At 41.0% G+C, this 13,135-nt stretch overlaps 2 protein-coding genes across 2 annotated transcripts in view; one reads left to right on the top strand and one right to left on the bottom strand.

Moving 5' to 3' along the window:
• The window catches only part of CENPP (centromere protein P), a 236,413-nt gene extending 226,772 nt beyond the window's left edge, over positions 1 to 9,641 (top strand). The window contains exons 7-9 of the mRNA XM_015427619.1: positions 5,934 to 6,013; positions 8,832 to 8,923; positions 9,497 to 9,641. Coding sequence (XP_015283105.1) covers positions 5,934 to 6,013; positions 8,832 to 8,923; positions 9,497 to 9,615 — 291 coding nt within the window. The 3' untranslated portion in view covers positions 9,616 to 9,641. The remainder of the gene's footprint in view (positions 1 to 5,933; positions 6,014 to 8,831; positions 8,924 to 9,496) is intronic.
• A 2,748-nt stretch (positions 9,642 to 12,389) lies between these two features.
• IPPK (inositol-pentakisphosphate 2-kinase) overlaps positions 12,390 to 13,135 on the bottom strand; it is a 33,931-nt gene continuing 33,185 nt past the window's right edge. Inside the window, exon 12 of the mRNA XM_015427526.1 lies at positions 12,390 to 12,635. Coding sequence (XP_015283012.1) covers positions 12,410 to 12,635 — 226 coding nt within the window. The 3' untranslated portion in view covers positions 12,390 to 12,409. The remainder of the gene's footprint in view (positions 12,636 to 13,135) is intronic.

Here is a 13,135-nt window from a genome sequence, read left to right as displayed (position 1 = left end):
AAAAAAAAAAAAGAAAGCGGCTGGCCTGGAGTGGCGAGGTTGGAGCGGAGCTCCGCGTGGAGAGGGGGCGCAGTCGAAGTGGGCCAGAGGGAGGCAAGCGGGGGCCCTGGGAGGTTTCGGGCTGTTGGGGCTGGTGCGCAGGCAACTGCCCTGCTCGGGGCAGCGGCGGCTCTCTTTCCGGGCACCGGAGCCAGGTAGGCCAGCTGGCGCGCTCCAGAGGATGGCAGCAGAAGGTGAGTCCGGGTGGGGAGGCCAACTGGGGGGGGCTGGGAGAGAAGTTGGACTTCCTTCTCTCCAGGCCCCGCCTGAAGGTTGGCAACCCCGTAATTGGGTGCACACGGGGGAGCACCAGAAGGTAGCCCCGCCTAGGGCGCAAAAAACCTCAGACCAGCCTTGGGGCCAGCAGTGGGGCCAGGACATTAGAAGCCCTCCCACTGTTGCCCCCCCCCCCACCAAGAATACAGAGCATGACTTGCCCCAGACTGAGAGTTCCTATCTATACCTTGTGGCTAATTGCCACTAAAGGACCTCTGCTCCATATGCTTATCTTATTCCCTTTTGAAGCCGTCCATGCTTGTAACCACCACCACCTCCTGTGGCAGTGAATTCCATGTGTTAATCACTCTTTGGGTGAAGAAGTACTTTCTTTGATGTGTTTTATAAGTAGTAAATGGGGAAGAGGTAGAAGCACAGAAAAAAGATTTAAGGTGGCAAATACAGACTGAAGGGGATGCATTCTCCTATCAAGTTAGTTTGGGCAGATAACTTGGTTTGACTATTCAGTACTTGTAGGAAGCTAGGAAAACAATCCCAGACATTGGCAATTACTTGATGTTTCTAAAATCAGAGGAACATCCACTTAAACTCTCAGCTTGCTGTGATGTAACCAAACCATGGAAAAAATAATGAATTTTCAAACAAAGTGAAATGTTTGGTTGGGACAGAGATATTTTCCATTTCCTCAGCTGCTGCAATAACAAGGTGTATGTTCTGAAGTGCCTCTCGTGCCCCTTTTAAACACAGCCTCGTAGCACGATGAATCAGTTGCCTTGACTTGTTTACTAATTTTTTTTGTGGGATTAAATTCAGGAATCTTACTGGGTTTTCTTCCCCTTTTATTAAGCAGTTATTGACATTTTAAAAACATTACACAGTGTTGCTAGGCAAACATACAGTAGGGCCTATTCTGCAGTTCATAGTGTTGTCGTTAGTCTGGGTTCTCAGTTCTGTTTGATTTGCTTATAAGTTAATTAGCTCTGACGTTTCACTTTAGCTATAGTTAGATCCACTGTGTTGTAAACATAATTGAGATGTATTAGGAAAGATATTTTATTCACCTGTGAATGGCATTCTGTTTGCAGACATAACAGCTGAATCTTATAGGAAGCAGTTGCTGATGTGAATTCTCCTACAGCTCTGCATATACTCAGTAGAGTCAGTTGACCAACCAGTTACCAAGAGATAATTTAACACAGTGTGCAGGCAAACCATTTCATAAGCTAGTTACCTGTTTCAAACAATGATGGCACCATTTAACAAGACAGTGCAGATAACTAGCTCACCCAGATAGGTCAGTGACCACCTAGAAAATATCCCTCAGCATTCATTCATGGTCAAGCTATACAAAGGAGGGGGCTTCTACTGACTTAGTAGAGAGCCAGCCTTAGGGTTCGGAGCACCCTTGATAACAAATCCCTCTTTGTGTTTTTTCTCCAGTCACAGCTTTTGTTGTCCAGCTTGGGGTCTGCACTACAGACATCACCCTATCTTTCTCTCACCCCGGCTGCCACTGTACAGTTCCTTTCCTAGGTCTGAGCAAGATAATATACACAGCCTTACAATGTGTCTTCAGAAAATGGCAAAAGTGTTCAGGCAGTAATTTTTAGATTGGACATACTAGAATCATAAAAAGTAATTGATAGTTGATGCTCATTAGTAGTTTCTCAATAATAGTATGCACCATCTCAGTAACAGGTGCATAGCAGAGAAGAAACCCAAACTAATATGATTTCTCTGCTCTGCAGTGTCGGGATCTTTTGTTTTAAAAAAAAAGGAGGAGGAGGAGCTAGGGCAGCCAGAAAGGATTTGAGTTGGAGCTTGGATTCTTAGGTCTATATGATGAAAGTGTTCCTATACTCTTTAAAAAAAAAACCTAGAATATAAAGTGTGGCTTTTTGAGACTGCTGTGGTGACTTGAAGCTTCACCTCATGGACTGAATTCTCCTCCTACATAGATGGAAGTTTTTCACTAAATGCAGACCCTCTCATTAAACTGCAGCAATGGGGAAAAGCCGTACCAGGTGGGATTTTGCCTTCGATGCAAAGTGCGGGGCACTTTCAGGTCTGACAGCACTAATCAAATAAGGTTTCACAAGTTTTGTAAAAATTAGTTTTGTTTGGTACAGCTGTTTGTGTTACTAAATCAAAACACCTGGTTCAAATTATTGGCACTCTTTTTTCTGGGTCCCTCCAATATGGATTGAAGATATTTGATTGTCATCTTCGTGCAATATAAAAACATTTAAAGTTGAATGACAAATTCTTCATCTTGGATGTGAAAGTTTTTTCCATTCCTGCCACAAAATCCTAAGTACTTAGAATTGTAGTTATCCCTAGTGTGCCTATCCAGGCCTCTGTTCAACAATGCCTCCTGAATACATTAGACATGTTGAAAAACAAATATGAAGCCATTTGAAGCTTCAAAAATCTGAGGTATCCAATGCCTTAAAGTTTATCCAGAAATTGACAATTTGCCATCAGTAGAACTGCCAACCAGACAAAAAAGAGATACTATTTTTGCTTTCCTCCTTCTGGTCCTTGTACTACCTTTTTACCATCCAGTTGGTTCTATGTCGGCAGGAGGCTTCTTCTGAGAAAACAGCTGTAGAGACCATATGACAGTCATGGTTTCATGGACACCATTTTCCCCTCACTTTTCTTGGTCACTTCAGTTACTATTCGTAAGAACAATAAATGTGAAGCACAAACATAAATAGTGCAAAATTATCAAAAATATGTTTATGTTTCACATTTATTGTTTTTAAGAATTGGCTCTCAGATTTGTATTTATTTAACCTTCCTGGTTCTTAATTCAATTATTTTGGGTTAAGTTTATTTGTTCCTCTTCTTTCTTCTCTTCAGTTAGTAACCACTGGTATTAAGGTTGCTTTTTTTAAATTCAATGAATTTGTTTTAATCACTTTATTTATTTTGAAGCATGTACGCTTCCGCACACAATAACTCTCAAGGCAGCTCCCATTACAATAGTAAAAAAAAATAAAAGGAGGAATTACCATACCTGCCTCAGCAGATACATCAATGAGGGGAAAAAACCAAAACCTTCCAGGGTAAGGCACAGCATTAAAAAGAGACATGTGGTAGCCATTTCTGTATTCCAGATGGAAGGAGGATCTATAAGATCATGTCTCCAGTGTATTTCTCTAGTGAGTGCTCCCTTCTCATTTGGTGGCCAAAGTATTTGAGCTTCATTTTCATTATCTGGCCTTCCAGGGAACAGTCAGGGTTGATTTCTTTTAGGATTGACTGATTTGATCTTCTTGCAGTCCAAGGGACTCTCAAGAGTCTTCTCCAGCACCATAGTTCAAAAGAATCTATTCTTCGGCGCTCGGCCTTCCTTATAGTCCAACTCTCGCAGCCATACATGACTACTGGGAATACCATTGCTTTGACCATGCAGACTTTTGTTGGCAGGGTGATGTCTCTACTTTTTATCATGCTGTTTAGGTTTGCCATCGCTTTCCTCCCAAGGAGCAGGCATCTTTTAATTTCATGGCTCCCATTACAATAGGTAAAAAAAAAGGAGGAATTACCATATCTGCCTCAGCAGATACATCAATGAGGGAAAAAACCAAAACCTTCCAGGGTAAGGCACAACATTCAAAAGAGACATGTGGTAGCCATTTCTGTATTCCAGATGGAAGGAGGATCTATAAGATCATGTCTCCAGTTTATTTCAAAGAAACATCCTAAATCTCTCACAGCATTTTAACCTCTTTTTTCCCTTTGATCTAAAATGAGTTCTTTTCGCACATTACAAACTTCCTTATTTTGAAAACTAGCCAAGTATCAGACAGCAGGGGTGGGGTGTGTGAAAGACAGAGCATCACTTGCCCCAGAGTCCCTATCTATACCTTGTGGCTAATAGCCACTGATGGACCTCTGCTCCATATGCTTATCTAATTCCCTTTTGAAGCCATCCATGCTTGTAGCCACCACCACTTCCTGTGGCAGTGAATTCCAAGTGTTAATCACTCTTTGGGTGAAGGTGCAGCTAGACAAATAATAAAAGCCCCCAAATAATTAGGAACTCTCAAGTTCTTTCTGTTTGATGTCCAGATTTCCAGTCAAATACATCATAGCACAGTTATGTCTGGAATTAACAAGTGGATAGTTTAAAGTTCACTGCCAAGCACACCGACCCGAGCACAAGCCAAGAAATGAGCAAGGGGCGGGCACTTTGCATTGTGTCTTTCCCAGGCAGGCTGCCCTCCTGTATAAGGAGAAATTTGACTTTCCATCGTATAAACTGTACAGGAACATATGAGAAGTGGTCCTAGAATGTGAAGAATTCACATACAGGGAAAGGTGGTGGTTTCAAGATAACAATCCTGACTCACTCAGAGCAAAAATCTCTGATCATCTGGAGAAGTCCTGAATACCATACTCTGCATGACGTGCTCTGCGCACACACAGTATCTCGAGAGGCACTTGAGTGTGATTACTGCAGACAGATTTTTAATGTACCTTATTTTAAGATACATATTACTTTCTTTCCTTCCCTGTGCCATAGAGAAAAATGGAAGTTTGTTATTGTTATAGTTTTGGCATTTCTCTTTTTCTCTGCACTGGGTGTTAATTCTCTGATCTGGTTCCTGTGTCAGTCAACAGTTTCTTTTGTGTGACTGCAATTAGTATAGGCAGTGTATTTATTGTCTCTTGTTCCAGATTTTAATTTAAAAATAGATTATGGTATATGCAGATATTTTGTGGAAACTCGGGTTTTGGAAAGCTGAATATTACTTTCATCACAGCTTTTTTTAAAAAACTTGTCTTCTGTGAAACCCCACATCTGGGCCCATCAACTCCTTCCTCTCCATACCTACCCTGAAACGGCCTCTTACATAAGCATCCTGTTCTGTGTTGGGGGTTTTGCCCTGCACTGGAGCAGTAGCACTTCTCTCTGTGTTCTAAACTCATGTCACTTAAGCTTTGCTCCTGCTCCGAACTGGACCATTAGTTAATTGGATCACCCTAATTTGGATGACCTTTATTGCACTGATTTTCCCCAAGGAAACCTATTGTAAAGCTAACAGGTTATCCCTTTAGCCACAGAGCCAAAGAAATGCCCATCACAACCCATACAAAAAAGCAATAATCCCGAGTGCTTTGGTCCTCCTGCATTCATGGCACAGCTGGTATCTGTTTCCCCAACCTGTTGCCACCAGCCAAGCATACTGCATGTCCATCTGCATCCAAGACTCCCACACTGGAATGAGTTGCTGGGAGAGATGCTGCTGAAATTAGTGAGCAGAAGTGTGCCGAATGGGAAGCATACAGCAAAAACAGATTAAAGTCAGAAAAAGGAACTGAGAAGTGGAATGCAGAGAAACAGAGTAGCTGAGAAATGGTTGCAGAGAGGGCCCTATAGCTAGGGAATTGGTGGGTGGGGTGGGGACAGAGGTGTTTGCAGCCCTGAACTGATGTAGAAAGAAGCAGACAGCTTGGACTATGAACCTAAGAAGTGCCCTGCTGGATCACACCAATGTTTCATCTAGTCCAGCTTCAGGATTCAGATTTATGATCTTTTAATGTAATTTATTTTCACACACATTCTAGCATCCTATTTGTAAACTTTTACAGACGGATTATAGCATTGTTCCTCTCCCCCCCCCTTTTTTTTTTCTTTTAAATAGAACAAGTATCCTAACATTGTAGCACTACCTGAAGGGTTATTTGGAGACTGCATGATTTTGAAGAACACTGAACTTCCAGGGTAAGGCAACCTTGACACATTGATGCAAGACATGGGTAAGATGTCAAACCGAAAGTAGCATTACAGTGCTGTTGACATCTAGACAGAATAGATGGTAGCTTTTCAACACAAAACAATATCATTTTTAGGGTTTCTTGCCCTTGGAAATGATCTGTGAAATGGATTGTGATACGAATACTCTCAAATCAAGTAGGGATATTGAAACTGAAACACCAAATCTTAACCACTGGTTACATGCCCTAACCCTGCACATTCAACAGCCTCAGCCATGGTATAGTGGTTAAGTATTGTACAACAAAAGTTCAAATCCCCAAACAGCCATGGAGCTTATTGGGAACCTTGAAACAGTCATTTTCTCCCAGCCTAATCTTCCTCACAAGGTTGCTGTAAAATAAAATGGAGGAAGGAAAAAAAAATCATGTATGCCATCCTGGCCTCCTTGGAGGAAGGGTGGCAAAACAATCAAAATCATCTGATGTTCACATATAGCAGGTAAAGTTTTCCTAGACGCAAGCAGCAATCCTTGCCCTCCATTAGCCACACATAGAATCATAGAGTTGGAAGGGACCTATAGGGACATCTAATCCAACCCCCTGCACAATTAAGGAAGTTCACAAATACCTTCTCCAAACTGACCTAGAGAAAAATTGCTTCCTGATCCCAAAGTGGCAATCAGCATTTTCCTGGGTGTGTAAGAAAGGGCCACGAGAACTAAGCGCTGAGGCAACCCTTCCTGCCTCCCTCTCATGATCTGTCTAAGTTCACAGAATAGGCATTGCTGTCAGATAGCCATCTAGCTTCTGTTTAAAAACCTCCAAAGGAGAGCCCACCACTTCTTGAGGAAGCCTGTTCCACTGAGGAACCACTCTGTCAGGAAGTTCTTCCTAATGTTTATCTGAAAAAACTTTTTGATTTAATTTCAAACCATTGGTTCTGGTCCAACCTTCTAGGGCAACAGAAAACAACTCCACACCATGCTCTATATGACAGCCCTTCAGGTACTTGAAGATGGTTATCATATCACCTCTCAGTCGTCTCCTCTCTAGGCTAAACATATTTCCTTCAACCTCTCCTCATAGGACTTGGTCTCCAGACCCCTCACCATCTTCATTGCCCTCCTGTGGACACATTCCGGCTTTCCTCATAGGACTTGGTCTCCAGACCCCTCACCATCTTCATTGCCCTCCTGTGGACACATTCCAGCTTGTCTATAACCTTCTTAAATTGTGATGCCCAAAACTGAACACAATACTCTAGCTGAGGTCTAACCAGAGCAGAGTCAAGCGATACCATCACTTCATGTGATCTGGACACTATAATTCTGTTGATACAGCCCCAAATCACATTTGCCTTTTTAGCTACCACATCACACTGCTGACTCAAGTTCAGTGTATGGTCTAAGATCCCTGGATCTTTTTCACACATACTACTGCCAAGACAAGTCTTCCCCATCCTATAATTATGCATTTGATTTTTCCTACCTAAATGCAGAACTTTACATTTATTCCCATTGAAATTCATTTTATTTGTTTTAGCCCAGTTTTCCAGCCAGTCAAGATGATCCTGTAGCCTGACCGTCTTCTACTGTATTTGCTGCCCTTCCCAATTTAGTATCATCTGCAAATTTAATAAGCATTCCCTCTATTCCTTCATCCAAATCATTGATAAAGATGTTGAACAGGTCCCAGGACAGATCCTTGAGGCACTCCACTTGTCACTCCTCTCCAAAAGAATGAGGAACCATTCATAAGCACTCTTTGGGTGTGATCCTAGGCTGCAACTCCCTTCCCTCATCATGTGTTCTGTTTTTGCCATGTTGAGCATCTTCAGCATTCTTTCCTAGAGTCAGAAAAGAGACATCCACCAAGCTTTAGAAAGCATGACAGCATTTTTTTCAAACTAGGAAGACAGATGAGAAACACAGCTCTCTCACTCCCAAGTTCTTTAGTGCCCCCAACATTTCTATAGTAGGCAGAGGGTTCTTTTAACCAAGGGGGGGGGGGTGCACTTCCCTTACCTAAAGTAAAAAGAGTTGATTCAGCTGCCTCTCTTCATTTCATAGTCAGAAGCCAAAGCTCAGAGGTCCACACCACTCTGGAATTGTGGCAGGAATAAGGGTGGCTCTCTAAAGGCAAAGGCTGACCTTACTTCTGTAGCAAACAATTAAACAAGCTTGTCTCTTTCCAGACAGGAAGAAAAGCAAGAGACCTCTATTGCCATGAGTGACATTTCATGATGGCAAGTAAAAAGCTGGAGCTTTCTAATGAGCATTATCACTCTGATAAATTATCAGTCTAATTTCTGCTGCAGTTAAAAAAAATGGTGCTGTATCTTTTATCATATGACTGAAACTATAGACTTGGTGAATTTTGCAATGAAAGCCCCTATTTGTTTTCTAATGAGCATGATCACTCTAAGTTATCAGTCTAATTTCTGCTGCAGTTAAGAAAAATGGTGCTGTATCTGTTATCATATGACTGAAACTATAGACTTGGGTGAATTTTGCAATGAAAGCCCCTATTTTAATCTGTGTCCTTAATAGGACTGTGTGTTAAACTGCCCCTGCACAGCAGTTTTTTCCTCCAGATGGTAACTCCAGTACTTCCTTGAAAAGACAGAGTGGTGGAGGGGGAATAATTAGAAAATCCTAAAGATACCCAGACAAACTCTTCATACAGCTGGCTGTGCTGACTATCTTGCAGGAAGGGAGGAAGAAAACATCAACATATGTTGAATCAGTAGCAGTCAATTCAGTCCTGCTAGCCTCATTAAGGATGCTGCTTTAGCCCTCTAACTTTTAATACTGTTTGCCTTTTAGATTTGAGCTAATGATTGTTTGGAAGATACATGTAGACAAAGATGGAAAAGTTGTGCCAGTTCTGGATTTCCTGAGTAAGATCCCAATGCCAGGTATGTATGTATGTATGTATGTATGTATGTATGTATGTATGTATGTATGTATGTATGTATGTATGTTTCACCCCTTGCCACAGCCATTTAATGGACATACCTTCATATATGCTAAAGGTTCCTTTAAATAGGAGACTGCTATCCCATAGGTGATAGCATGGGAAATATCCTATACCCAAGCGCCTCTTATTTCAAGAAGAAATTAGTGGGGGGGGGGTTTAATGTTCAAAGCTGCATAGAAGCCCTCTGTTAGGACCAAGAGAACAGCTCTCATACTATCCAACCTCTTCCTCTGCTCCCCCCTTCCCCCACTGGATTTTTTAAAAACACAAGTGTGCTCTAGTAATGTGCAATTTCATGTCCCCCAGCAATAGTGTGTGCACTTGTTAGTTTACATACAGCTGTTGTATGTATGCAAGATGAAACTTGTTTTCTTCCTGAAAACCCAGACATTCTAAATATTACTGGAGTGCATGATGAGCAGGTATTGAGGACTGCAACATTAGACTACTTAAAATGATTAGAAATTTAAGTTCAGCTGTTTAACACCCTACTTCTGTCCCCCCGTTACAGTTCTGGAAAACAAGACGTTTGCATCAGATATGCCGCACTGGTTCAGAAGCTTGCTGCATGTACTTGGGATAGAGGCTTCCATTGAAGCTGTGATCAAGTCACTTTGCAGGGGTAAATGAATACTGGGATAATGACAAGTTATGCATCTATAGTTTTATTGAATATAAACATTAAGTTATTTTCCATTTTGAAACCATACCCATAAAACATGCTATCTGTACAATTATGGCACATTTATATATAAATTGTCGTGACAAATAAATACAGCCTTTTAAATACAAAATGCCAAATAAAATAGATACAAGTAGAATGAGTTTCAGTCAAAAATTTAACTCTGAATCAATGTACCAAAGTGGTTTTCTTTCTGTCCATAGTATTTCCTGGAACCTCTTAAAATCTACTGATAAATTCAAGTCTATAAAAAGTGGCAGTTTCAGTTCACAGCTGTGTATGTAACAGTGATTTTCTGAAAGACAGTGATACTGAAAATCACAAGTTTCTAATGAAATCAAGGTTAAGATACAAAAAAAAGTGATCCAATACAGTAGCACAGCTATACCTTCTCCCACGGTCTGTAATTGAAGGCAAATATGTGTTTAACATACCTCTCTTCTAAAACAATTGTAATTTTACAACGGATCAATAAACATAAGTTACAATGTACATAATGCAGTGTGTTTTGTCTCAGGAGAACTGCCCATAAAAGACAGCTATCCAAAGCACTGACACCCCCCCCAAAAAAATAAGACTTCTCCCAGGTGTGCTACCCTCTTGTTTCCAGGCTCAGATCTACTAGGTGATCCTTATTTTCACAAATTTAGCTCTTGTGTAGTCATGTCACATTTCCCACTACTCTCTGAAAGTGCTGCAGTAATCATTGCATGAAGCAAACTATGTTTTTCAACTGCCGGCACCTAGTCATCAGGTAAATAACTGACAGCACCTTTAAAATAGCGTTTTAACTCAGTGAGCTCCCTATCCCAAGATGATTACATGTAAAGTCTGCCCTACTTCTGGCCATCTATGTTTTTTCATCTGGAATATGAATCTAGTGCACAGCACTGCTGTAATACACAGCACCCCAAAGGCTTCATTTCCTTGTTCTGCCTGACTAAGGGAAAGACAGGATGGCCAGTCTTCTCAGACAAGCAGTACACATTAAAAGACAGCCCTACCCAAACAAGACAGCATCTGAATACTACAGACAGCTGCATACTCATAGACAACTAATAAATGGAATCAGCCAACCAACAGGTAGGTGTGGGTTTACTCGATTCAACCCACTCCTTCAGTTGTATTTCAGAGATGTCCCCTAAACTGCATCTGGGCTACTTGACAGCCAGTCAATTCAGGTCTACAGTCCCTACAATCAAATTTTATAATTAAATGGGGAAGATACAAGAATAAGTCAAAATCTGAGAACTGATTGGGGGGGGCACCAAATATCTACATAAAATACACTATTATGAAAGGGGTTAAAAATGACCTACATTCTGAATTGCCACTACATTTCACATTACTATAGCAGCTTCTGGGTGTCCAGGAAATCCGCATGTGGACAGAGACATATATGGAGGAAAGTCAGATCAATGATGACATGAAAAAGGCTATAACGTCCACCACTAAAGATCAAGTCTGAAACACAGACGCTCAGTCGGGATTGTTCTTGATCTGACTGAAGCAACTCTAAATCTCAAGTTGCCCCATGATGGAGTCCCTCACCCACTTACAGTAAGGTTTTTACCAACTTGCCAGACAATATCAAAGATTTTTCCTATTCCACAATAATGGAATTTCAAAGATTCAGCAGAACAGAAACATTCCTACAGGCACCACAAGCTCAGCCTCCTGTCACTATACAGCAGCAAGGACTTCTCTCCACCTATTGCAGAAAGAAAATCAGCAAATGCTCCCTACACTCTGCCAAGCCTGAGGCATGCTTTCCTATTGTGGTACACAAGATATGGCAAAGGGTGGTTATATATACTTCTAGAGAAATATGTCCCTTAATGCCTATTTAATAAGAGGTAAGTTTCAATACACAGCTTACTCCATGTTATGTTTGACTACTACTGAGGTTCCCGGAGGTTTTTAATGTCTAAAATGAATCTTTAAGGGAACTACAAGTAGAGGAAGAGCAAGCCTATCACTCAGCAAAATTTAAAGCCAGCATTTAACATTATGAAGTCACTGCCTTTCAGTACAGTAAAGACTTGCTGTACTGGATGGTGTGTCAGTGAAAGTGCATATTTTGGGTGGATTTTAAAAACACTCAGAAGTTCTAGGGTGGTTTAGTGAGCAAACTTGCTGAAATTTTAATAGCAACACCTATTGTATAAGAGCTAGGTTATTTAGATGATTTCTCTAAGTAATGAAATCAAGGTCACTTTCCTCCATACCCATCAATAAATGGTCTCTTGTTTGGCATGTGTATTTGCCTTTTTTTTTTCTAAATCACTTTCCAGAGTAGCCACCACTGCCATCACTTTGGTTGCTTCCCAGAGGGCAGAGTTTTCTAACAAGCCAATGAAAAAATATTTCTGCTAATGTGCCAGCTGCAATGTAGGCAGCACCACATGTCCACTCATATAGAGAGGTTCAGAGATGCAGCAGCAAAATGCCTCCCAGAAACTCTGGCTCCCTGCACTGAAGTAGTAAGTCAAAAGCATTCACATCTGTGCTTCATAGTTGTCATTTGGTTAAACCATCTCTGCTCCCCCGATATCAGTAGATGTAGGGTATGACACATGTCTCGTTTTATGATGAATGCATTCCTTCAAGGTTACAAACTGAAAAGGTGGATTTAGTGGTATTCTGTGTTCCTGGAAGGCATACAAACGTAAAGCACAAATGAAACCAGAAGAAAACCAATGTAACTGAATCCTTCCTCTCTGTGCTCACAAATCTAGCTAGTTACATTTTGTGGAGAACTAGTGTGCAGTTTTCATTCTCTTTCAAGAGACCAGTCATCACAGAGTCATCTTTGGCCTGTGTGTTTTTCAAATAATAGTTTACTATCTTCCCATCCAGTCTGTACTGATGGTGAATGCTTTCATATGGCTTAAGATCCAAGTCCAAAACTGAGAGTGAAAAGGTGAATCTTGATTTTGATGTTGGAACCACCAGCCTCTGCTCAGAACTGTAAATCAAAAGAAGATTGAATTTAGTAAAGCAATACGCAATTTATCTCCCCTGCCTTCAAAAGCAATCCAACATTGGTGTTCATCTGCTATACATGATAAAAATCTACCCATTACCTAATCATGAGCCAGACAGACTTCAGCTGATGCTGCATTTGTCAAGTAATTGTGGTCTTAAGGAAAATACAGCTCTTTCAATCCAAGATGTGGTACACATTTTTTTTTGCTCATGTCTCTCTTTTCCCTATAAGTTTCCACTCAATCTGTGCCAAACCTTCCTAAATTACTATACCACCAGTACTGCTGTGTGAATGAATTACACTGAAACATCAGCCATCTGTTTCACTCTAAGCTACTAGTTAAATTTCTACCTAAATTGTATCCCATCTTCTGAGAAACAGAAAAACTGAGAAGAACGGCTACCATCACTCCTTTTAACCAAGATATGTATGTCTTAAACCTGAACAAATATTCCTGGACAGGAATTGATATATCAACA

Source organism: Gekko japonicus, unplaced genomic scaffold (assembly GCF_001447785.1).
Source record: "Gekko japonicus isolate JY-2015 unplaced genomic scaffold, Gekko_japonicus_V1.1 scaffold354, whole genome shotgun sequence".
Lineage (NCBI taxonomy): Eukaryota > Metazoa > Chordata > Lepidosauria > Squamata > Gekkonidae > Gekko > Gekko japonicus.
Note: the sequence above shows the minus strand (reverse complement) of the source record. Positions and strands in the feature narration are given on the sequence as shown.